This window comes from Bactrocera neohumeralis, chromosome 2 (assembly GCF_024586455.1).
Source record: "Bactrocera neohumeralis isolate Rockhampton chromosome 2, APGP_CSIRO_Bneo_wtdbg2-racon-allhic-juicebox.fasta_v2, whole genome shotgun sequence".
NCBI lineage: Eukaryota > Metazoa > Arthropoda > Insecta > Diptera > Tephritidae > Bactrocera > Bactrocera neohumeralis.
Window position 1 is genome coordinate 3,994,781 of NC_065919.1, and position 26,984 is coordinate 4,021,764.

Consider the following 26,984-nt stretch of genomic DNA (forward strand, 5'->3'; position numbering starts at 1 on the left):
GTTATTACCTTAAGCAGTAATCCATGTCAAATTTCGTGAAGATACCACGTCAAATGTGAAAGTTTTCCATACAAAAACTTGATTCCGATCGTTCAGTTTGTATGGCAGCTATATGTTATAGTGGTCCGATATCGGCAGTTCCGACAAATGAGCAGCTTCTGAAAGAGAAAATGACGTTAGCAAAATTTCAAAACGATATCTTAAAAACTGAAGGACTAGTTCGTATATATACAGACAGACAGACGGACAGACAGACAGACGGACATGGCTAAATCGACTCATCTCAACATACTGATCATTTATATATATACTTTATAGGGTCTCCGATCCTTCTTTCTGGGTGTTACAAACTTCGTGACAAACTTAATATACCCTGTTCAGGGTATAAAAACCTTGGAGAGGTATTCTTAGAGAGTTTGCAAGATTCATAACAATTGTCAGATGTTAGCAAGCTTTTACAAACATTTTGGTATATATTTCAGCTTAAAATTTTCAAATAAAAATTATCATATCTTCATACATATGTATGTATGTATGGTGTATTTAGCTTATAGGATAAGTTGTGTATAACATATTTTAAAATTAAATAAAAATTCCTAAATTAAAAATCAATACTTTTAAGTCTACTTATAACAACATTTTTTTATTAGAAAATAATTTTAATTGTTTAATTTAGGAGCTTTTTTGTATAACGTTAAGATTTTTGAGCTTTCACCGCACACCAGAAATATTGAGAGCATTTTTACTGCTGTGACACGAAGTTGCCTTAACTGCACGATACTTGGCTTTTATTTGAAAAAAATGTATACATTAATGTTTATACTCTTTAAGAAGCTCTTGACAAATTCCTAAAACCATAAAATTTATACTCAAACAAAAAACTTACGAAAAGTTCATAAAATCATTATAATTTCTTAATGAAAGTAAGAATGTATATACAGATATGTATTCCTACAAATACAAATAAAACTAACGCAACTTTTTACTGACTTCACTAACTCTGCATTTCTCTGGATATCGCTTTACAATGAAAAATCTCTGTGTATATAATTTTAGGTTCGGGTATACCTGAAATGAAAACGATTCTGCGTGGCGTTGCGCTGAAAGAGTATCTCACATTTAAGACATTGGTGGCCAAGGTTGTTGGTTTAACGGCAACTTTGGGCAGTGGTATGCCATTAGGAAAGGAAGTAAGTATCAAAATTGTCGCAACTGTAAGGAGAGCAATGTCGACTACGTGCCTACGTACGTATATACATAAAGTATAATACGATAAGTACGAGTATGTAGTTGACGGCAAACAACACTCACATATTCAATTACGAAAAATACTTCAACTCATATAAGCAATCATACATATAAACGGTAAAACCATCGAATCACACTTTTTTTATTTTTTCTCTACTCCATGCTATAACTTATCGCTTGCTTTGGTTGCGTTCGCTCGTAGGGTCCTTTCTGTCACATAGCAAGTATTGTAGCACAATTATTAAGTAAGCTCGTCACATCATTCCAAGGCATCTATGAGAATGAGTCTCGCAATTCGGAGATGTTGGCCGCAGCGTGTGCGGTCGGCGTGGGTTCGTGTTTTGCCGCGCCCGTCGGTGGTAAGTAGATCGTGTTACTATTCTGTCGAATATTTTTCGCCATGTATCGCTATCGCTCTCGTAGGTGTACTGTTTAGTATCGAGGTAACGACCACTTATTTTGCGGTGCGTAATTATTGGCGTGGCTTCTTTGCGGCTGTCTGCGGTGCAACGGTGTTTCGTCTTTTGGCTGTTTGGTTCCACAATGCGGACACAGTGCGTGCGATATTTCTCACAAATTTCACCACCGAATTCCCTTTCGATCCGCAGGAGTTGTTCGTATTTGCCCTAATGGGGTGAGTGATCCACTACAACACTGAAGAATCTTTAGAAAGAAATCTATAAATTTGTGTTGGAGAATTTGAAAGTGCGAGTTCTTCTAACTTTCTTTATTTTTATCGATACAGCGTTGTCTCCGGTGTTGGTGGCGCTGCCTACGTTTGGGTACATCGCCGCTATGTGCTCTTCATGCGTTCGAATAAGAAGATGAACAAATTTCTGCAAAAGAAGTACGTATATAACACACATCTCATTTATATTAAACAGAAAAAGTTATAAAAATGTAAAAATGTGGTGTTTAATGCTTTCATTCACACAGTCGCTTCCTCTATCCGGGCTTTCTGGCGCTGCTTGTCTCTACACTCTCATTTCCATTAGGACCCGGTCAATTTATCGCTGGCGAATTAAGCACACATGAACAAGTCACACAGTTATTCAGCAATTTCACGTGGTCACGTGACGATCTCACTGTGGAACAGGCGGCCATAGTTACGCATTGGGTCACCAGTTACACCAACATATTCATCAATCTTTCCATATACATTGTGTTCACTGTAAGTGATTTCAGCGACAATTCTTATACAGCATTACTAAATTTGCGCTCTCTCTCCGTCTCTCTCTCTCTCGGAAATAGTTTTTCATTTCCATTGTAGCCTCAACCATACCAGTGCCTTCCGGTATTTTCATACCCGTATTTAAAATCGGCGCCAGTTTGGGTCGTCTCATTGGTGAGAGCATGCATTTGTGGTTCCCGAACGGCGTGCGCTACGGCGGTCGCCTATCGCCCATCATACCCGGCGGTTACGCAGTTGTTGGTGCGGCGGCATTTTCCGGCGCCGTGACGCATACCGTTTCGGTAGCGGTAATCATCTTCGAGATGACCGGCCAGATAACGCACGTTGTACCGGTGATGATCGCAGTGTTAATAGCGAACGCCATTGCAGCCCTTCTACAACCGTCCATGTACGACAGCATTATATTGATTAAGAAGCTGCCGTATCTGCCCGATTTGCTGCCGTCCAGTTCGGCGATGTACAGTATTTATGTGGAGGATTTTATGGTACGAGATGTGAAATACATCTGGCATGGCATTTCGTATCAAAAACTCAAGGAGGTGCTGAAGGCGAACAAAACGCTACGATCTCTACCGCTGGTCGATAGTCACGAGAATATGATACTGCTCGGCTCTGTGCAACGTTATGAATTGATCAAAATGATCGAGAAGCATATCGGACGTGAGAAACGCATGGAGGTGGCACAAAAGTGGCAAAAGGAGGCAGAAGAGCGGTAAGTAAAGCAGTTGAATGCATTTGGGCGACACATTGAGGCACTTAACTGTAATATCTGACAACTCTTTTTAGCGCGCGCGAAGAAGAGAAGAAAAAACAGGAGGCCGAGTTGAGAGTTCGTCGTCCGTCACGTTTCGAAGTACTGCCCGCACCCGATATACTCAGTCTACGTCAAATCGCCAACGATGAAATGCTGCCGCCCAAACAACGTCAGGAGTCATTCACTAACAACGTGGGACCACGCAAATCCATTTTGAAAAAGACAAACTCATTCAATCTAAAAACCTACGCACCTACCTCACCGCACAGCCCGAACATTACGCCCTACACCACCATCACTGGCACTGAGCATCGCATACGCTCCGCCTTCGAAGCGATCTTTCGCAAATCGAACACACTGCAGGATGTCCAACCGGATCCGGATGCTACCAGCATAACGCCGGCGGTCAGCGCCAACGAAGTGCCACTCGTACAGCGCGCCCCCAGCATTTCGAAGAAGGTTCAATTGGTATGTAGAATGATTATTCTAATACCTTTGTTTGTGTGCTCAGCCAACGCGTTCAGTTTATGTTGTTCTTTGATATGTTTTTGTTGTTGTTTGGGAGAAATGTGCATTGTTTCAAGTTTTCTAATTTTTTTTTTGAGAGATTTTTTTTTGTCTTTTACATAATTCGGTAAGTCTTCTTACACTTCCTTCTTTTGTGTTTACTTCTTCCGTACAAGCAAGCACAAAATACTACGGAGTCTGCGCCTCTCGAGCATAAGGTAAAAATTGATCCCTTATAATAATAAAATATACCTTAATATGTATATATAATGAGTGGACTTAGATTTCTTGAAGATTGAAAAATATAGCTCATACAACCTTCGAAAATCTTAGTTGAAAAATTCGAAGAAAAAACAGCGAAAATCACAAAAATATTCTATTATGTCTTCTTTTTCAAGAAGACCAACTATATGGTATGGTCTGTGGTACAAGTTGGTCCTACATAACCAAAAAATTGTCAAATACCCACGTATTGTCACTGTGTCCTTTTATATTTTTGAAAACGTAGTTCTGATAGATTCAGTTACACTCAGAAGAAAATCATTAAAACGTGTTTCAAATAAAAACAATCCCTGTTGACCAAGTCGAAGCGTTGCTGTTGAGGTGATAGTCCTTTGTCGAATATTGATCCGAGTATATTCCTTTAACTAGATACAACTGTTGCACGAATTGAGTTGGACACTCAGAACAAAGTAGAGAGACGTTACATTCTATGACTGACTTTATTTACGGTATGCATAGGTGCTGATTTCAAGATATATAGGTAGATCTATGAAAATAGTTCTGACAGTCAGAAATAATAGTTTTTTCTGAACGTAAAAATTTAAATTCAAATAATTTTTTTAAAATTCCATTTTTTTTAGTGGATGGAAACGTTTATACGAAATATAGAGAATTTATTATAGTGTTTTCATAAAAAGTTTCATAATTTTTTTTAATATTTATCGTTTACTTCCAAGCCAACACCTCCGGATACGCCGGATAGCATAAAAAGCAATAGATTTGTAAGTAAATAAAAAATATCGACATGTAGACAACTTAATTTCTAAGTACAATTTGTATTTTCTATGCAAAAGTCCCAATTAGCTCCCAATTCTCCGGGTCCATCGAAGAAGTTTAAGAAAAATAACTGCATTGTAAGTAATATTAAGAGCTTAGAGGTTGTTGCAATGAGTTAATTAGTAGTATTAATATTTATTATATTAATTATACTCTCGCAACAATGTTGCTAACGAGAGTATTATAGTTTTGTTCACATAACGGTTGTTTGTAAGTCCTAAAACTAAAAGAGTCAGATATAGGGTTATATATACCAAAGTGATCAGGGCGACGAGTAGAGTCGAAATCCGGATGTCTGTCTGTCCGTCCGTCTGTCCGTCCGTCCGTGCAAGCTGTAACTTGAGTAAAAATTGAGATATCATGATGAAACTTGGAACACGTATTCCTTGGCTCCATAAGAAGGTTAAGTTCGAAGATGGGCAAAATCGGCCCACTGCCACGCCCACAAAATGGCGGAAACCGAAAACCTATAAAGTGTCATAACTAAGCCATAAATAAAGATATTAAAGTGAAATTTGGCACAAAGGATCGCATTAGGGAGGGACATATTTGGAAGTAATTTTTTTGGAAAAGTGGGCGTGGCCCCGCCCCCTACTAAGTTTTTTGTACATATCTCGGAAACTATTATAGCTATGTCAACCAAACTCTACAGAGTCGTTTTCTTCAGGTATTTCCATATACAGTTCAAAAATGGAAGAAATCGGATAATAACCACGCCCACCTCCCATACAAAGGTTATGTTCAAAATCACTAAAAGTGCGTTAACCGACTAACAAAAAACGTCAGAAACACTAAATTTTACGGAAGAAGTGGCAGAAGGAAGCTGCCCCCAGGCTTTTTTTAAAAATTGAAAATGGGCGTGGCGCCGCCCACTTATGGACCAAGAAGCATATCTCAGGAGCTACTAGACCGATTTCAATGAAATTCGGTATATAATGTTTTCTTAACACCCTGATGACATGTACGAAATATGGCTGAAATCGGTTCACAACCACGCCTTCTTCCAATATAAAGCTATTTTGAATTCCATCTGATGCCTTCTTTGTATAATACGAGTATAAACATTAGGAACCAATGATGATAGCGGAATAAAACTTTACAAAAATACGGTATTTGAAAAAATGTAAATGACGTGTAATGAAATCTCGATTATCACTTTACCATGCGAGAGTATAAAATGTTCGGTGACACCCGAACTTAGCCCTTCCTTACTTGTTTTAAACTCAATTCACACGAACCTCTTGAAAATGCGCATAACTTTTCATCTAAAAAATAATAACTGTTTATTTCGATACTTTCGGAAACTATAAGCGACCGCGAAGCTTAAGCTCATCGCCAGTCCATGCCAAAGTTAAAATGAAGTTAGCGAACACAAGATGGGATCAATCGATGTTGCCACCACCGCCAAAAAAAGGCATACTCCGAAAGTCACACTCGACAACAGATTGTTCCAATCACCGAGCAAACGCAATCAAATGGAATACACTCACGGATAACACCCATGCAACGACGGATAAGGATGAGCCAAAAGTAAAGAAATGTCTAACTTTGAGTATTACTTTACTTAGGTATATGTAGGCGCAGCTAGAGATTTTTACAACAAATTTAGCGCTAAATGGTAAATTTCGCAACAAAAAAAAAAAACATTCAATAATATTCAAAAATATTTGAGTGTATTATTTTTTCTAAATATTATATATAGAGCTTTTTTATGTTTGCTAATTTGGTTTGAATGTATACAAATATGGGTTGCTACAGAGCTCAGCTCTTCAGTCTTTAAGTTTTAGGTAGGAGTTTTATTTCTATCGATCTCCTGAGTTCTTTGCTATACGAAATTTACCTATGAAGCGTCAAAGAGTTTTTCTTATCTTCTTAATTAAAGAATAATTGTCGGTCACATACAGCTGATTAAAGTATAATGATCACTTTTGACATTGCAAATCTACACGTAGAAACCGGATCTCTCTTACGAACATTAAAGAGAGCTGCCTGATTGAATATGTTACCGCTTACGACGCTGGGAGAGTTGATGTATTATTTATAGTGTTGTTTTAATATAACGAAAGTATTTTACTTTAGAACTACCTAGAGAGTGCAAAAAATCACTTGTGAGCATTATTCTTGGTGTTTATGTTGGTTCCAAGATAGGCGAAATTGTCTGTAACTTCGAAGTATGGCTATAAGTAATAATAAATGTGACAAGATGTGATTAAGAAGATATAGTATTTGATTTTAGATACTTTAGAGAAATAGGCACAAAAAAACTCTACTTCTAAACTTGTATGAATATGTATACTTTGAAATATCGAGGACTATATTGGACTTACCTTATGTCTAAAGCAAGGAAGCAGGGAAACAATGGAGCATCTCTTGTGCACTTGGCAAGACTACGATATATGCATTTGGTGTCCCCACAGTATGATACACTGGAAGAGATATTGCGATAGTGAGAACACAGAGTCATGGACTTAGTAACTGAATTCTATCTGGTATTGCAAAAGACCAAAATTGGTCAATGCTTGACTCATTGGCATACCAAACTAACCTAACCTACCCTAACTTATGCTAATGACCAGATCAATAAAATATATGTATAAATTTATTTTACACTTGATAATTGAGATATATTTTTTATTACAAAAATATACGTATGTATGAGTTTGTTCTTTTGTAAAAATATGTACTCATATTTAATATGGCAAGACTTGCCATTTTTAAGGTTTGCACATTTGTTGTATTTGTTTTTGTTGTAATTTTTAATTATTTTTGTTATTGTTGTTGTCCTTTTCATAATGCTTGCGTCTGCGTACTAATCGTCCTTTCGTGCTTTCAGTGCTCGTGCTTTATTATTAGCTCTCGTCGAAATTTCTTTTTCTCTCGCTGAATTTATTTAAATATATTTTCTATATTCTCTCTTTTCTATATGCCACAACTACTTCGTTGTATAAACTTTTATCCTAAAAACATGCACAACTGTAAATACAAATAACCAGGCAATGAGTATGAAAAAGGCGAAATCGGTGACCTTGGTAGGTGTTCTATACACATACATACCACTATATTCGTGTGTATGTTAGTATATCTAATAAGTTATCAGCTGTAAATACTAGGTAGTAAACGGTTATATAATTGTTACTGGATTATAGCAAAAGTAGTGGAAACAACACCAAACAAAAAAGTGAAATTGAAATCGGCGATTTATTTTTTTATATATTTTATTTTACAAATTACATACATTTTTTTTTAATTATTATTCCACTATTGCTTTCAAATATTTAGCCCACTTCTACCTTAAAATTTTCTTTAGCCACGTGAACGCGTGATCGATATGTCGCCGGAAGATCAGAAGAAATGGGAAATGGAAGAAATGTCCAAGTCCATCGATCTGGAGAAGGCCAGTGTAAATATCGATCCATCGCCATTTCAACTGGTCGAACGCACCTCGATACTCAAAGTTCATTCGCTTTTCTCAATGGTTGGCATAAATCATGCCTATGTGACGAAAATCGGACGCCTAGTGGGTGTTGTGGGTCTGAAAGAGGTGAGTCCAAAGCATATTATTAAGGCTTATGATGCCAAGTAAATTTTTACCCGAAAGAATTACACATTGAAACTATCAAGTTAGAGTTTTATAAGTTTTGTAGAGATTTATCTTCATAAAACCATGAAGCTACTAAATTTTATAGATCTTGATGAAAAAATGAAGCTACTTATACAGCTGACAGTTCGTGGTTCTAAAATGACTCCTTAGCAATTCTGTTGCACGATTCTCCACAGTTCTTATAAAAATTCTATAAATTGTTTGACAATTTTTCTCTTAATCTTTGCTCGTTTCAGCTGCGCAAAGCTATTGAGGACATCAATAGCAATAATTTCGTAGTACAAAATCAAATAAAAGACGATATTGAAGCCGATCATGGTTCGGCTGTTGAGAAGCCATTATTGGCGCCACCATTGCCGCTGTCACCGCATGCCACCAGTGACAAGGAGGTTAACACCACGGTGACCTCCATGGACTCAGCACTCTCACATTCGGATAATTGCTCTGACATTGAAATGGAGCATATGAAGGGCGAGAGTAGCGGCGAAGAACAATCGCAACACCAACAAGATAACACAACACAATACAATCAACAAACATACACACATACAGCCACAACAACAACAACGGGCGCACCAACAACAACTAAGTCGAACAATGAGCCATAGCAGACAGGCAAATAACAAATACATACTATAAATATACATATACATTAGGGTGTACATTATATCACCAGTTTTTTTTTTTGCAAACGCTCCCTGAAATTTCAGTTTTTGCTGTGAAAAATGTTATACAACTTAAACAATCTCTTTATTTTCAATTTAAATCGTGCCTGAGTCATGTTTCTTTTCTTATGTATATATAACATGGAATTTTTTAATGCTCTGCATTAAACAAGCACAATTTTTATAAAATGATTTTCTAATTCAAAATTTAGCGCTCACCAAAAAAGCTCTGAATGACTTTTTCATAAAATCATTCCTTTAAAAGTTATATGCATTGAATGCAGTGAGCATTCCATACAAGAGTGCTAAGCATGCGTACGAGTACACCCTGACGTATGAGCAACACAGAATTTATAAGGCACTTGTACGAGTGAGAATGCGCAACAAATTTGTTGCCCAACTTTAACTGCGTATAACTTTTAAAGGAAAGCTTTTATGGCAAAAATTAATAAACACATTTTTGTAGAGCGTCATATTTTTTACTAGAATATGCACTCTTAAAAGTTGTAGGTTCATTTGATTTGGTGATAAAGAGTTTATTGCAAAAGAGCATGTTAAATACGAGTATATGGGAGTAGTTAAATGATTTCGGACCGTTTGAAATTGAAAATAAGGAGCTTTTTCCGTTGCATAATTTCAGTTAGAGCAAAAACTGAAACTTCAGGGGGCGCTTGCAAATATAAAATCAACCGGGGAAATAACAGACAGCCTAATATACATATATGTACATACATACATAGGCATATGTAGGTATTTAAGTGAAGTTGTATTGGAAAAAAGGCAAACTAAACTAAATTGTATTAAAATTTAGCAAATAGTATTTTTAAATAATTACATGATGTACATACATATAAATACTAATAATTATATTGCAAGTAGAGAGTAAATATGTAATTGCATAAATGGTAGAATTTTAGAACTTTAGCAGCTCATGTAAATATTATAAGCCGAAACGTTAGTTAGCATTGTGTTATATTTTTAATAAGCTCCAATTTCCAAACACAAACACACACATACTACATATACATACATATACATAGATACTCGTATGTAAAATAAGTTGTACACAGAATGTACACAAAGATAAACGATATTAAAGCTATAAGCTAAATTTAAACACATTTCCCTTACGAATTTGTTATAAAATTTTCAAGAACATTGCTTTGATAGCAAACTGAAGCTGAAAAAAATCTGCATACTTATTTTTTAAGCAAAATATTTTTAATTAAATTACACATCGATTAATACCCAATGACTAAAAGTTCTATTATCATGCTTTAACAATTTATATTTTTTATAATTTATCACAATATTAATGGTGGCAGGTTTCTCCCACAAAATCGCAGACGAAACGTGCCATTTGGTATTCAGTTAGTAGCCATTCAGGCGTAACGCTTTAATGAAACCGAAAATCCCAATTTCAGGCAAAATCAAAGTGAAAACGTGCAGTCAGTAGTATTTACAATTTAAATATACATACATACATACATGCTTATATATAGGTAATAATTGCAATAAATACATACATATATACACATATACATGCAATTGTTATGTACGTGTGATGAAATAAAGTAGCGTATAGTGATATTACAAACCATTGTTTGTACTCGTATACATATGTACATGCATACAAACAAACTATGTGACTGGCAACTGTAAACCAAATATAAGTATTTTCTAAGAAAAAAATTAATATAAAAACACGCAAATTGTTTATTAAAGTATTTAATTTAAACTTGTATGTAAGATAAGAAACGTAACGAACATTTATGTACATAAAATTTAACGAGAATTAAAGTAAAAAAACGGATTGTCCAGCGAAATGCCTTCTTATTACTTATACAAAGCAAAACTGAAGCTGAATTTAGGTGACTTACATATATATAGTACATACATAGTATATCATGTCTATCAATAAATTGCGGTCATTGGATTATAGGATCATCAGTGCTGAAGAGGAACCAAAACAGTGTTATTGTAAGTATTAACAGGTAGCTGATCCTGTAAGGAGTTATCCTCCCAACGCGGACGCATCGTTTTTCGAGGGATCACCGGAAATGGCATCGCAATGGACGATGTTAAAATATTTTTTTCCAAAAAGTTCAGAATTTCTTTGTTAATAGTATATTTGTAACAAAATCTATTAAAATATTTAATTTTTTATATGAGAAAAAAATAGTTGAAAAAGACTGTTTTTTACACGAGGATGGGTGTCCTTAACGCCTTAAAAAAACAAATTTTTTTATGGAAATGTTTGATATCTGTAGTTTGGTATCTATGTAATATCAGCTATGTTGATCAATTTACGAGCATCCAAAATAATTTTCTAAATTGTTTTGATGCTTTCGTTCCTAACTGCCTCTTTTAGTCTTCAACGAGGTCTAATTTTCGGTTTCACTCTATTTTTTTTTTTTTTGTTGCATGAAAATAATGAAACTCTCATTGTTGAAAGTGTGATCTTCACAATGCTGATTGCGATCATTTCACTCCGCCGATTAATGCAGAAAATCATTGGAATTATATGAGTATACTATAGTTCAACTGTATATGTTATATGTACATATCCTAAAAATAACTTTGACATTAAGCACTTTTTTTTTAAACCTAAACAAAGATCAATGTGTAAAATTAATTATTAAATTTTAAAACGCCATTTTTGTCAAATTTTGAATTTTTTTGCAGCGTAGATCATTGTAGGGAAAATATTTCGAGTAGAACTTTTTTTTTGCTATTCAAGCGCGGACAAAACCGTGATGAGAGCAGAGGGAAAAAAATTGAAAAATCAACTCGTTTATTAATCATGCGCAATGTAGCACCTCTTCTTCTTAATTGGCGTAGAAAAACAATAGCCGAGTTAACAACAGCGCGCCAGTCGTTTCTTCTTTTTGCAATGTGATGCCTATTGGAGATTCCAAACGAAGCCATACCCTTCTCCAACATACTGGAGGTATTCTTACTCTTCCTCTGCTTCCCCCGGCGGGTATTGCGTCGAAAATTTTCAGAGCTGGAGTGTTTTCGTCCATCCGGACAACATGACCTAGCCACCGTAGCCGCTGTCTTTTAATTCGCTGAACTATGTCAATGTCGTCGTATATCTCGTACAGCTCATCGTTCCATCGAATGCGGTGTTCGCCGTGGCTAACGCGCAAAGGACCATAAATCTTTCGCAGAACTTTTCTCTCGAAAACTCGCAACGTCGACTCATCCGTTGTTGACATCGTCCAAGACTCTGCACCATACAGCAGGACGGGAATTATGAGTGACTTATAGAGTTTGGTTTTTGTTTGTCGAGAGAGGACTTTGCTTCTCAATTGCCTACTCAGTCCGAAGTAGCACCTGTTGGCAAGAGTTATCCTGCGTTGGAACATTGTTGGTGGTGTTTACGCTGGTTCCAAGATAGACGAAATTATCTAACTTCAAAGTTATTGTCAACAGTGACGTGAGAGCCAAGTCGCGAATGCGACGACTGTTTGTTTGATGACAGGAGATATTTCGTCTTGCCCTCGTTCACTGCCAGACCCATTTTCTGTGCTTCCTTGTCCAGCCTGGAGAAAGCAGAACTAACGGCGCGGGTGTTGAGGCCGATGATATCAATATCATATCACTCTGATAGAAGATGGTACCTTCTCTATTTAGTTCTGAGGCTCGAACAATTTTCTCCAAAAGCAGGTGGAAAAAGTCGCACCTACTGTTGGTTTATATGCATGTGTTTGTATATATTTACCCTTTTCACTATTCAAGTGAGATGGTATAAAATAAATAACAAATTAAAGAAATACTACAAGTATAAAGATTAAACAAATAAGAAATTAAAATTGAATGTTTAAGCATTGGAACAACTTTTTAGTACATAGACACAGAAAAAAACAAAAAATCCCATACAAATTAACCAAAATCAACAGTAGGCTCAAAGGCTTTTTCTTCTTGCAAAAATTGGACAGCCTAGCAGCAAGTACGACGTTGCTTCGAACCACGCCTTATTGGAAACAACTTAGATTAAAATTTGTTGTATATGAAATATTGTCATTTTTATGTATTTTGTATACAACTTTTTTTCTGCTACTCACCTTTTTTTGCAATTTTTTACAAATAACCAATAACCCCTTTAGTTGCAGAAATAAAATACAAATTCTTCGCTTTGCTTGATTCTCGAGTTCCTTTTTATTTTTGTTTATTATAATCTTTATGGGCTTTAATGCATGCTTTATTTTATGTTTATTTGCTTTTTTCCATATCATTCATGCACGCTCTTAACTGATCGCTTCTTGCCATGTACGGGTAATTCACCACGCTTGCGCACAAACATTGTGCCGCTTTACAACAGAGTGTATTTTAATTTTTTTTTATTTAATTTTGACAAAGTTGCATAATGTAGCGTTATTACATACGTACATAGATTCAGTGCTCTCAATTCGGTTCTTATCAAATGTACTTAGCATACCAACTTTTCGCTTCGCTCGCCTCTAACACGCTCGGTAGAAGTACTTTCGCCTATCGCTTGGTCATTATCTCCAGCTATTCTTTATCATCATCATCATCATTCTCTTCTTCTTCTTCTTCTTCTTCTCACTGAGTTGCAAAAATATATATAGTTTATATAAAAATGTTTGTTTTGAGAGGGAGTTTGGTTGTTTTTTTTTTGTTTTTTACTTTTATAATTTGTATTTTTTGTATGTGTTTTTGTTTTTGTAATAGTGATAAGTGTCAGCGCGGTGTATAGTAAACGTTTCTTGTTATGTATGTATGTAGTATAAATGTTCGTATGTATGTAGTTGGTTATGTATGTATGTGTGTTGTTGGTTTATGCTTAAATGGAATTTTCTCGCGCGCTTTACTACAATATGTAGCAACATCGCTTCGTTTTTTGCACTTTTTCTTTGCATAATATTTGCTTTCGAAATTTCGAAATATTCAACATTTTTTGTTTTTGTTTTTTTCGTAACAGAAAATGTGTAAGAGTATAAGACTAATACAATTATAAAATAAATTTAATATTTTTCAATAAGAAAAACCAAGGCAGGCGCAAGCTCCGAAAGGGTCGTCGTTTCATTTGCTTTGTTTCTAACACACTTGCTTGTGGGTGGGTGTGTGCGCGTTCGACCGAACCAACCGTGTTTACCGCTCGCTGCTCTACCCAGTTCTTCTGTTCGCTCATGATTCAAACACAACAACTTTGGCATCAAAAATTGAGCGCAATACAAATATTTCTACGCTTTTCTCATATAAAACAAGGGTTGTTCTTTTTGCTTTTGTATTTTTTTTCTTTCATTTATAAAGTAACCAATTTTTATCACTTAATTTTTGCAGTTTTATCTGCTAAGTAGGCTGTTATAATATAAATATTAACCGTTTACGCCAACTAAAGACAAACTGCCGTTATTGTTACGTTTTGCGCTCTTTAAGATCGCTGCGGATAGACGAGTGGAATAACAAATACAAGTAGTCGGCGAGTTTCCGTTACATATTATTTGAGAGCGCCTAAGAGTAGGCAATAAATGATTAAGAATTTTAATAAAAATAGGAATTTGAGCGCCTAAAAGCTTACTACATTATATATATGTGCCCATCACGTCAAACTAAGCGCAAATCCCTTTTATAATTACAAAACCGTTCACAGTACACTTAAGAAAAAATAAAGAATTTCTTATAAAATCAAGAATTAAGATTTCAAATAATTTTTGATCAACCAAAATAGCTCTTCAAGCGCACATTCTTTACAGTATATCACAAAGTAAGACTATATAGTTAGTTGTACATACTACAGTTTGAAGATACTAGAGCGGTTCAAACGCCTAAATGCTATGCTTTTTTTTAAATATTTGTACGAAATAATAGCATATCACACATGCAACAGGCTTGAGTATTCTTAAAGCCGCGATTGGCTAGAATAATCCACGTAAAGTACTAAAGAAATATAACTGTAACTAGTATTTTCGAAGTAAACCGCCTCTAAAAGTATGCTACGCATTTTTAGAGAAACGAAAATTGTATTGAATTGTGTGCAACGAGCTTTTTTTATCAATATATAAGAAATAAGTTCAGTTTTTTGAAAATTATTTTCGTTAATTCAGAGATAGTTTTCCGTAAGCCGCCAAAACTCACTTGACATTGTCAGTAGCGTCGAAGTGTTTCTTTGTTTGTTTTTTAGCCTTACTAAAAAAAATTTCGAAAATAGCCGTTTATTGACACTGAAGACTAGCATTTTCAAAACAACTAAGGGTGAATAATAACGTAACCTCAGCTATTTTTTAACCTAAAAATTAGCATTTGACCCTTTGTACTGTAAATAAATGTGTGCCTAGGCGCTCAACTCTTGGCACAACGCAAATTATTAAGGAAAATGCTGCGCTCAACCTTGTTTTTTTGTTTTTGATTTTACTTAAACCTTCAATGCCTACACGTCTGGGACGGGAAGTTACAAATAGTTTTTATTTTTTTGTTACCAATTTCATTGTTTTTTGTTTTTTTTTTAATAAATTTTAGAACGAAGTACATATATATGTATGTATGTATATATATTCAATATGCAAACGCAAAAATTGCAGTGAGTTAGAATTGGTGTATATTATAGTTGCAGCAACTGTAATTTGCAATTTTTGCTCTTCGCAAGCCTCCACTTTCTGTTACGCAACAAGAGTAAAGTTAACAGTAAATATCAAAGAATCAAACTCAGTGCTGTTTTTTTATGATTTTGTTTTATGCAAAAAAGTTTTGTTTTATAATTATTAAAAATTATATGAATTATCATATCTTTTTTTATAAAAAAAAGTGAACGACTTTTTGGATTGTACGATGTGTGAGTGTTTTTTCTTCGCTTTTTCACTGTCATACCAATTTTTTTTGCTTGGTTTTTTTGCGTTTTGGTTATGCACGTGTGTGTATGTGTTTTGTGTATGTGTATTATGTAAGAAAAGTAAGTGTGCACAGTGGCAGATGTGTTGAGTGTGTGGTGTTCGCACATATGAACATTTATTTTGTATATTTTCATTTTCGTTCATAATACACATTACATAAGCGAGCCAAAAAGCCATTGTTTTTCCATCGTAACAGCCATATTTAACATCAACATCCTTAATCATCTTACAACAAACTTGACATGTGTGCTTTGCTTCTTTTGTGTTTGCTCTGGTGTTTGCGTTTCTTTTTTGTTGTTTTTGTTTTTTGTTTACATTTAACAGTCGTTACGAAGTCTTTGAAATAATATAAGGTACAAAAAAAAAATTAAACACATTGCAAAATAAACATTTGTATCAGAAAATAAGACAAAATTTTGAACTAATAGTATTAATGAAGTAATTACAACTAAATTATGTGTATTTGGAATTTCGGAAAGCGTGATGTTGAGCGCGGCAGATAATAGTAGTATTTATGGGGAAAAAATATTCAGGGAAGTGATTTAAAGTAATTGTAAATAATTAAAATTGGGAAAAAGTAAGTTTTAACTATTGGCAAAATATCGCAAAAAATTTCATATAATTTTGAGTTGACGCATGCCTTAGAGCTTTCGTTGTCTTTCACGCAAGGTGACTCTTTAACTATAAACGAAGTGCATGGCAAGCGTGCTTCAGAGAATAACACGCTCAACAATCAGGCAATCCGTTACACAAAGAAGAAGATTAAATTATTACGAGTAGTACAAAAAATATGATTTTTTTTCGTAGTTTTTGAAATACATATGTAAGTGCTGCTTGAAACCAAAGAGGTTCAGAATTTTGGTGTGGGTGCATGTGTGAGCGCAAAAAGGTTGCGAGGTGTTAGAGCTTGCGCGTGAATTACAGTTTTAAATGTAGTGGGGGCAAAACACCATCGAAAGTAGAGAATTTACAATCAAGCAGTATTGCGGACGGTTTGAAAGTATTTGAAGACACGCGCCGCCGCCTTTCGCTTTTAATGTGCAAAATTCTAGTTGCCACACTTTAACTAAACGTTGACGCTTTTCGCACTTGTTGCACTCACACACACACACCAACAGTTACAGTTACATAGTGTTTAGATTTTTGAATAAGTATACATAAATGAAATCGAGTTGGTTTCGTTTTAAGAACAACAAAAGGTTCGTGAAACGAGTGTTTCGTGCCCCACTTTGTATGAATGAAGTTTTGTTTCGTGTATAATATATGTGTGTGTTTTGATGGATGTGAATGTTGTAAACTTTTCGCTTATTAACCGTTAGCTGTTGCCGATTGGCAGAAATCGCCCACACCGAAGTCATTATTACGATGCTGCCCAGCGCCTGCTACTACATGCATACGTCGCTGCATTAACAAACTCTCGCTCGGCGGTGAGAGTCCAATGCCCAGCTCACCGGGTGATGGTGGTGAACCACTGCCGAAGCCGCCACCTCCCAAACCAAAACCGTTACCGCTATTGTATATGCCGCTGACGGCACCGCCGCGCGACTGCGGCACATACATACTGCCGGTTGGTGAATGCGTGAAACGTCCTGAACCGATGCGCGGCTGTTGTTGATTGTTTCGGCTGAAGTGTGCACGCATAATGCTGCCGCCGTTGCCATCGTGTGTGGGTGGCGAATAGCGCGGCTGTGTGGGATGCTGGTAGCTGCGTCGCTGTTGCATGCCACAATTACGTGCGCCCGTGTAGATGCAATCGTTACGCCAGTTGTGTATGGCACCTGCCGAACCGCTGCCACTGTCATCGGATGGTGGCGAGGCGCCACTTACCCCGACGTGACTGTAACTGCCACCGCCGGAGCGTGCGTTGTAGTAGTGGCCGCCATTGCGTTGAGCGCCACCCACATTCCAGCCAGGCGAATTGACGCCACCTTGTGAGCGATACTTATTGCGGTAATTATTTGCTGCTACCGTGGCACTTAAACCGGAGCTGTTGTTCGATGTGTCTCCGTTGCCATTACCGTTGCCGGCATTGTTGCCATTTATTAGAATACCACCGCGGTTGCGCCAATTTTCGGCTTTTTGTCCGGACGAATGTTGTTGCTGCTGCTTATTGCCGCCAGATGTTGGTTGTGAGTAGCGTCGATGATTGTTGTTGTATTGTTGCTGACGACGTGCGTAACCAGTTGCATTGATGTTGTTGCTATGCGAACGGGGTCTGCCGTAAGTGACATCGTCCTCATCAGCATCGTCCTCCAGCTCGGCGTCATAATTGTTGTTCTGATATGCATCGTAATCGTCATCAACGCCACCAACAGGGCGACCGCCGGTGTTGCCCAGCGCAAAGCATACATTACGCTGTGGTTTGTTCGCGCGCGGCGAACGCTTTGATTTTATCAAAGTTTGTTGTTTTTGATTTTGTGGTTGTTGTTGTTGCTGATATTGGTGTTGTTGTTGTAGCTGCTGCTGCTGCTGCTTTTGACTTTGCTTTGGCGGCTGCTTCTGCTTCTGCTGCTGTTTTAGCTGTTTTTGTGTTTGTTGTTGTTGTTGATTGCCAAAAGTCGTTCGCATTGTTGTCACCGCGTTCGTAGAAGTCGCCATCCCATCGTCAACCTTTTCACCGTTCTCCCCATCGATTGTATTGTCGGCGGGCGGTGCAGATTTTCCCCTTTTTCCATTGAACGCTGCATTGTCGGTGGCGACTCCGTTTAATGGCGTGGCGACAACAATGTTTGCAGTCTCATTAAGTTCAGGTAGCGTTTCTTTCAAATCACTAATACTAGCCAATAATTTAGCATTTTCTTTTGTTGTTGTTGTAACATTATCTGCATCGATTATGTTTTTGTTTGCAATATTTGTTTCGGCTTCTGTTTCTACAATCGAAACATTACTATTGTTGTTGTCGTTGGTGGTGTGAGTTGTGTTGGTTGCATTAACTGCGATTGTTGTTGTATTTGAATTGGTGATTGCTATATCATTAATATCACTTATTGGAAGTTGGTTTTGTCCAGCGTCCAGCAACAATTCATTCGCTTTGTTGCCGCTTGCGTCGCTGCTGTTGTTATTGCTGCTGCTGCTACGATTAACCATACAGTTATTAGCATTTGCATTATCAGCATTCTTCTTAGCTTCAATATTATTATCTTGGATGTTATAATAAGTTTTGAAATTTGTTTTTGAATTTTCATTGAAATTCATTTTCGTTTCGTTAGCAAAATCTATTTGCTGTTGTTTATTTTGCTTTTCGATGTTTTCTTTCTCCTCTAACGCGAAAACATGTTCATCAATTTCTGCTTTTGCAAAGGAATTATTTGCCTCATCTGCAACTTTTTCTTCAAGTTCATCATTAACCTTAACCTTATTATGATCAACATTAACATAATCATTAACTTCAAACATTCGCTCCTGTTCAACGCCCCTCCTCTTCCACTCTACGTTCTCCTCGTTCTCATCATTAACCTTACTCTCATTATTAGGTAATCTATTAAAACTTAACTCGAGAGCAGTTTCAGCTCCGGCTGATCTCTCTCCCTCCTTAATTTGCATGGCACCCTGTAGTAATGTTGTCTTACTGCGTTTGTCATCACCCCTAACACAGGAACTATCCTCCGCATCACTAGTAATAGCATTATCACCGTAATCACCATGACGATAACGATTTTTCTCCTCCAACTCTTCGTCCACTTTAAGCTCTATCTCTCTATCTTCGTTATTATCATCAAGATAGTATTTTGGACGTATGGTGTAATCGTCATAGTCATGGGGCGTATTATTATCACTGCACTCGCCATCATGTTCATATGGCCTATTTGTGCTGGTTTCTTCCACCTCACCACCTAAGTCACACTCCTCCTCCTCATCCTCATTATCCATGTCACGCCAAAGATGTGGATAATCCTCGTAGTCACTCTCATCTGCAGCATTATTCCCCATTTGCCTACGTCTGGCTTCTACTTCCGCTTTTAAATCTTCTTCATTGGCGGCGGAAAAGTATCCGGTCCGATGCTCTCCCACATGTGCCCACTCTTCATCCTCATCGAGCCGTCCAAATGCTTCCAGCGCCTCCTCATCGTCGTCGTCCTCTTCGTGTACGTTCAGTGTTTTGAACGATGGTGCACCCGATTGGTAGATGCTCGACGCTTTGCCGCCATTAATGCTGTTGCCGAAGCGACTCGAATTGCGCGTGGCATACAGATTGCTATTGCGACCGCCATAGATGGAACGATTATTGCTGATGCTCAACGTGTTATTCATGGAGCGACTACGTGGCGGTGGTGGCTTTATAAATATCGGTGGACTGTTGTTGCTGTCCGCGCCGGCGCCGCCATTCTGGGCATCCAGTTGCATTTGCGACGGCTGATAGATGTTCGGGCGCTCTTTCATGTAGTCGTAACGCATGGAAAAGTGTTGTAATATCACGCGTTTCACAGCCATTGCCGACTCGGCGAATCGGGATATCTCGCGCGCTGATTGATTGCTAAGGAAAAGAAGGAGATAATAGTAAATATTAATAGTTTAAGAGCAAATTTAACAATTCATAAGCTGAGGTGAAGTGAAGCTTTTTGAAAGTTTTTAAGTTTGTTGTTTTTTTTTAATTGCCTTGCACAACTTACCGCCTTATATTGCCAGGTGTGCGCAGCGCCTTTCGCCGATTCTCCATTTTCTTAAAATCATTCGGACACTCTTCCTCCGAAAACTTGATCCACGGATGGTTTAGTACTGCTTCGGCACTTAGACGCTTCGGCGCTTCCTTGACAAGTAGACCACGTATTAAATCTTTGGCCTCCTCGCTTACATCCTCCCATTCAGCCTCGGGAAAGGAAAATCGTCCTTAAAAAGAAGAAGAAAAGTTTGTAAATACGTTTGCAAATACAATTTTTCTCTTCTTTTATTTTTACTATTTATTCATTTTTTTTTCAATAATATTTAATAAAACAATTTCAAAAACACATTTTTTATAACTTACCTTCTTGTATGGACTCGAAGAGCAACTCCTGACAGGTGCGACAATTCTCGCCGCGATTCCAGCCACAATCCTCTTCACAATTGCCCGAAAATGGTGGATAGCCACACAATAGAATATATGCGATAACACCAAGTGACCACAGGTCACAACGCTTATCATAGTAATTTGCCTCGCCAACGAATAGATCAACAACTTCGGGCGCCATAAATTCTGCGCTGCCGACCTGCAAGAGAAACATTGGAAAATTTTTATTATTTTTTCATTTAATTTTTATTATTATTTAAAGCGAATTCTTATACAAAAAATTGTCTGACTGGCTACTCACTGGTGTTAGAAGTTGTGGGGTTGCCGATGGCGATGAGACGTCTGTGGTGAATTTAATGCCCGATCCCAAATCGAAATCGCATATCTTAATCGGGCACAATTTGTCCGGATCGACACATAAAATATTTTCCGGCTTCAGATCACGATGTGCAATGCCTTTCTTGTGCAGAAAATCCAAACCGGAAGCAATTTCCTTGATAATCTGCGCTGCCTCATGTTCTGAGAAACAAATCTGCTCCTGAATACGCCTTAAAAGGGGGCCGCCATTAATCTGCAAATCATATTTGGTGTAAATTGAAGTTTTCAAAATAAAAAGTGTTTTTATGGCTTGCTATTTATGCATACCTTTTCAAAAACCAAATAAAACTTTTCATCATCTTCGAAGAATTCAATTAATTGTAAAATGCCCGGATGTCCCTGACAATGATGGAATGTCTCCACTTCGCGAAAAACACGCGCACGCGCATGTCCCGGTATTTTATCGATAACCTTTACGGCATACTCCAAATCGGTGTAGATGTTTACGCATGTTTGTACAGAGGCGTAGGCGCCTTCGCCAAGGATTTCGCCCGTCAGCTTATACAATTCTGTAAGCAAAATAAACAAAGCGCACACATTTAAGCATAAATAGACTTCAAGGTTCGCACCGTGTGCTGATATACATAAAGCTTCGATTGCATAAAACTGCAGAGGAACACTGATGTATGACTCTCTAATTACATAAATAAATAAGTAAATAAGGTTGATCTGCAGATTTAGCTGCGCTGGGCTGACAAACTGACGAAGTGCTTGCCTGCCTGCCGCCACACACGTAACACAACCTGCGTTGCCGCCACGACAACGTGATCAACAACCCCCTCAAAGCGCAATAAGCTTCTACGTTTGTCTGCGGACGCATGAAAATATGGTTATAAGTATGTATATTTGCTTGGTATAAGAAATTGTAGCCGGCTAGAGAGTTTAAAGTGTAAACAATGCGTATACTTGCATAAATCATTGGCGCTCATTGAGCAAATACAAGAACAAATTAAAAATAAGGAAAAGGTAAAAAAGAAAAAAGAAAACAGCAAATTAATGCACGTGGCAGTGCAATGATTTAATTATTTTGCGTGTTTTTGTGCTTTTGTTTTGAGTTTTCCAATAATTTTTCTTTGTATACATAACGCCCGAATTACGCATGCATTCGCCTTGTGCCATTTTCACCGAGGCACGCACACCTCTAATGAAAACAAAAGCTTACAATGTCTTCAACTTTTTATTTTTGTTTTTGAGTTTGTTTGTTTTATTTCTGAAATTATTTTTAGCCTCGCATACATATTTCGGAAATATTGTGTGTAAAGTACCGACCGGTATGTACATACATACATACCTACACATTGTGTAGAGATCTGCTAGGGACATGGTGAGTAAGGAAAACGCAGTGAATGCCATGGAAATGATGTGCTGCTGCGCATTTTATTTTAAATTATTAATTTTTAATCTAAACTGAGTCTGTGGACATAGCAAAAAATCTACACCGTCAGCGCTTAAGTATAGACGTGTTCAATTTAAGGGTATTATATTTAAATGTTGCTGACGTTTTAAACGTCAGCTAATAGACAACAGCTGGTGGAAGGCGAAAAATTAACCCATCACTACCCGAAATAGGGTTTTTTGACTCAAACTTTGTGTTGAAAATAAGTTAAAAAAAAAGAGTAAATGTTAACTTCGGTTGCACCTACCTAAGTAGACAAATGATTCCGTACAAGGACTTGTTTTTGATCTAGCAGTTTGTATAACAGCTTTATGAACCATATCTTTGGAGCTTTTACCATTGCCTTGGAGGGCAATTTATACCAAATTTCCTGAAGTTTTGTATTTCGACGACAAATAAGCAACTTCTTTGGGGAGAAAAGCGTGTGTGTAAAATTTCATATCAATATCTCAAAAACTGAGGGAATAACTTGCATATATAGAGACAGACGAACATGGCTAAAACGACTTAGCTCAACAAACTGATTATTTATACTTGTATATATATTTCGTAAGGATCCCGACCGACATTTTCGTTCTGGAAACCTTTGCTTAAGGTATAAAAGTTACAAATACTCTTTTAAAACATTTTAAGAAAAAACTAAAAATTTTTATAATTATAATATGCGAATGCAGCTAAGATATGTAAATAGTTTTATTAATAAAAATCTCTATAACAATAATAATAACAATAGCTCACCTTGAAATGTTGACGAATGCAATGAGGAACTGGTGCGTTTCTTCTTGCGTCGCTTCTTTTGCATTTCCTCCTTGTGGCGATTGAGTTCCGCCTGACGTTCGATTTCCGTCATTTTCGGCGCCTCGCTGGACTCGTTGCCCGAAACATCTTCGCTGCTATAGCGTGTAATTTCATTATGGCCGCCTGCAGAACAAACAAAAAATAAAAACAAATAATTATATGTAATTCATTTAGAATGTGTTTAATTTAATTATAGTACTTTTTCTCAGCTTTAAACTGATTTAAACTTAAACATTCTTACATACATACATATGTATGTACGTTTGTGTACGCAGAAGAGCGCGTAATCAAAACAAAAATACCTTATAGCTAAAAGTATATGTCTAGGTGCATTTGTTTGTTGTAATGCATTACGCGTTAATTTTTACTGAGGGTGGGGGCGGGGTGATTTGAAATTTAGTAGAAAAAACATTTATAACACATTTACAACAAGAAAATGAGTGCAATTTCACTTGTAACTGAAATGCGAAGACTTTCTAGGAAGGCAAATGATCGACAAGGAATTTTGTGTGCAGACAAGGCAAGCCACGGCGCAGTACACAAGTTTGTTTAGCTGAAAATGAAATTACGACATGGTTTTGTTCATTTTATCTTCGGTTTGTTTGTGTGCATTTCTTCGCTGCAATATGCGAACTTTTCACTTTTCATACAGTATTTGATTGTATAAATTGTACCATATTTAAAAAGTTAGTTTCTAAATCAAAGCATATACAAAATATCATAAAAAATGGATTTGTTTGAAAAATGGTGCTCCAACCATCTTTTATTAAATTATTTAAAATTTTGAATAATGTAAAGCGTTTTATTTATTTTTTATTTAATTTCTTTGTAATATGTTTCGATTTTTTAGTGTAGATTTTTATATATTCTGCTGAATAGTTTCTTTTCATTTATTACACTCCTATTTATATATTCTCGTAGAACAAAAATCACGTTTTCATTTCACATTTGCTGCCGCTTGAGTATTCACGAAATTGTCGATAAGCAAAATACTTTACATAACTGTGATAATTACTAATATTAGTTTGGAATAACCGTTAATAAGTTCACAAAATTACTTAATACTTGTGTAACAGCGCTAATGAAAAAAATATTGAACAAATTTTGTTTTTTAAATTTAATTTAGTAAAAATTTCTTAAGAAAAAAGTAGCGTGTAAATATGATACAAAAAAAAACGATTTTTTGATAAAATAAAAGCATATAATCTTTCTAATAATAATAAGCCATAATTGTATGGCCTTTATGTGAGGAATAATTATTATTTTTATTAGTGCAGGCTATAGCAACTTATTTTCGTTAACTTATGAAGCATTGCCTACATTTAGGAGCTACTTAGACTAATAAATTCAATTTTTTCATACAACAAAAATTTTCATTTCTTTATTCAAAATTTTTTTCACGCCGCACGGCACAAATTTTGTACTCGTTGTTGCGTCTGATTGTCGGTTATTTATACACTCAGAAGCAGAAGAGAAAAATGTAACTAACATATTATTTATAAATTAAAAAAGTTGTAGATAGATACTAACGATTTTCACAAACAAATTAATTTACTCACAACAAAATATACGTACATACATACATATATACATATATACATATTTGTATATGTACATACATATGTATGTATATTGAATTGAATAGAACGCATTAATTGATTGATGGAATGTTTAGTTTACTTGAAATACACGTCTGCAACTTTGCAAAAATTTTCATGTGTGTTTTATGTGTCGCGGGGTGGGTGGTTGTTATAAGGCACGCTCTTGGCGCTGTCTACACAAGAAATACAAGTGAATTTTAATGAAATTCGCCTCATTCACATTTTTTGCTCAACAAAACAACGTGAACTTATACGCAACTGAAATACTTAGCAGTGCAAAACGAAAAAAAACCTGTAAGTACATATGTACATGCATACACTTATAAGCGATTCAAAAACAAAAATAAATGTTTATTGCCAAATTAAATTACAGAGATGAAATAAAAATAAAAATGGAAACTTTGCGTCGTTTTGCTACTATTGACGCACTTTGCCGGTTTCTACGCTTTTCTGCTGGCTCGTGCGCTTATTTCGAACATTTAATTGAACTTTATATACATATGTACATACACATAAATCCATATAGTAGTTATGCATATATTTACTCAAGATAAAAACAAATTGATAGGCAGCAACTTATTTATCTTTGTAAAAAATAAAAATATTTTTGTTTTTTTATTTGCATATGTTTTATTACATGTGTTTGAATGTACATATGTATATGTATGTGATGTGTATGTAGATTTATGTTACAGAGTAGAAAAATGTGAATAAGGACGCATTTTTTATCGTTGCTAAAGGCATTATAAATAAATAAATTAATCACTTTACACTTCGAGTTTTCTCTTTATCTCGTATTGGATATTTTTACAATTTTTATCAGCAGAAAATTAAAGATACTTGTATATTCAAAACCGCATGAGCTTGCAAGGCAAACTCCACACATATCGATATATGTATATATGTATATCCATTTTTTAATAAATTTACAACGCAATTAATATAAATAGCCCCGCGTTGCCGGCTGTGTAAACATTCCTGTGGGATAATTACCAAATAGAAAAATTCAACAAATTTCGATATGAACTTTCGTGCTGTTGACGTTTTACGACATTTGTTATTGTAAAATTCGCAGTTTCTGCACAAAACATATAAACATATAATTAAAAAAAAATAATAATAAAAATTGAAAAAAGATAAATAATAAAAAACCAAAATAAATAATAAATAAAAAATAGAATGCAGTAAAAACTAATTAATTAAAAAAAGAATAAATAATTAAAAAGAGAATAAAAAAAATAAAATCGAGTAATTAAAAAAAAATTCGTTAATTTAAAAAATATAAATAATAAAAAAATACATTAAAAACAAAAAAAAGTTTATTGATTAAACATAGAATAAATAATAAAAAAAATGTGAATCAAAAAAATAAAAATAAGTAATTAAAAAAGAAAAAAAATTAAAAGAAAATAATAAAAACAAAACTTTAAAGTATTTACTTACAAGAAAAAATTGAAAATACAATGTTTAGAAATAAACAAAATATAAAATGAATGATTTACGCTGCTGAAGAAGAATTAGACGAATATATTTCAACAGAATAATTTCTTATTCCTCAGTAAAAGCACCACTTGAATGCAATCCACTTAACTTTGTTAAATTCAAAAAGAAAACATTAATCATGTGATGTAAAGGCGTTGCAATGGCGAAAAGCCGGCACAAATAACAATTATCAGCAATAACAAAAACAGAAACCTGCTAATTTGCCGGCAGCGCGAAAAACTATGAAATGAGAAATATAATATACATATGCACTTAATCATATGTATAATGAACTAGTACATGTGCATATGTATGTATGAACTAATCTGTACGCACTCATATCTACGCATGGTTGCACTTATAAAGCGCATAAAGCAAAATAACAACATTGTGGTCAATATTTTTTTTCATTTTTTTCTTATTTGTTGCTGCTATTGTAGTTGATCGCAGTCGTTGTCC

The 26,984-nt window shown here is 35.7% G+C and overlaps 2 protein-coding genes across 17 annotated transcripts in view; one reads left to right on the plus strand and one right to left on the minus strand.

Moving 5' to 3' along the window:
* The window catches only part of LOC126751157 (chloride channel protein 2), a 49,006-nt gene extending 38,154 nt beyond the window's left edge, over positions 1-10,852 (plus strand). For 10 of the 15 annotated variants that reach the window (XM_050461185.1, XM_050461187.1, XM_050461179.1 and 7 more), the window contains 14 exons: positions 1,057-1,190; positions 1,451-1,607; positions 1,672-1,882; positions 1,994-2,095; positions 2,185-2,419; positions 2,500-3,152; positions 3,227-3,662; positions 3,878-3,919; positions 4,661-4,705; positions 4,778-4,837; positions 6,072-6,290; positions 7,754-7,789; positions 8,068-8,301; positions 8,598-10,852. In XM_050461185.1, coding sequence (XP_050317142.1) covers positions 1,057-1,190; positions 1,451-1,607; positions 1,672-1,882; positions 1,994-2,095; positions 2,185-2,419; positions 2,500-3,152; positions 3,227-3,662; positions 3,878-3,919; positions 4,661-4,705; positions 4,778-4,837; positions 6,072-6,290; positions 7,754-7,789; positions 8,068-8,301; positions 8,598-8,969 — 2,936 coding nt within the window. In that variant the 3' untranslated portion in view covers positions 8,970-10,852. Of the gene's footprint in view, positions 1-1,056; positions 1,191-1,450; positions 1,608-1,671; positions 1,883-1,993; positions 2,096-2,184; positions 2,420-2,499; positions 3,153-3,226; positions 3,663-3,877; positions 3,920-4,660; positions 4,706-4,777; positions 4,838-6,071; positions 6,379-7,753; positions 7,790-8,067; positions 8,302-8,597 lie in introns of those variants that run through there. The other 5 variants (XM_050461192.1, XM_050461190.1, XM_050461191.1 and 2 more) reach the window with 3 other exon arrangements.
* Positions 10,853-15,705: 4,853 nt separating this feature from the next.
* Positions 15,706-26,984, minus strand: part of LOC126751154 (uncharacterized) — a 32,039-nt gene continuing 20,760 nt past the window's right edge. For both annotated transcript variants that reach the window (XM_050461169.1, XM_050461172.1), the window contains exons 2-7: positions 23,383-23,565; positions 21,516-21,757; positions 21,172-21,441; positions 20,847-21,069; positions 20,494-20,710; positions 15,706-20,357 (exon numbers count right to left, since the gene is read on the minus strand). In XM_050461169.1, the coding sequence (XP_050317126.1) occupies positions 17,192-20,357; positions 20,494-20,710; positions 20,847-21,069; positions 21,172-21,441; positions 21,516-21,757; positions 23,383-23,565 (4,301 nt within the window). In that variant the 3' untranslated portion in view covers positions 15,706-17,191. The remainder of the gene's footprint in view (positions 20,358-20,493; positions 20,711-20,846; positions 21,070-21,171; positions 21,442-21,515; positions 21,758-23,382; positions 23,566-26,984) is intronic.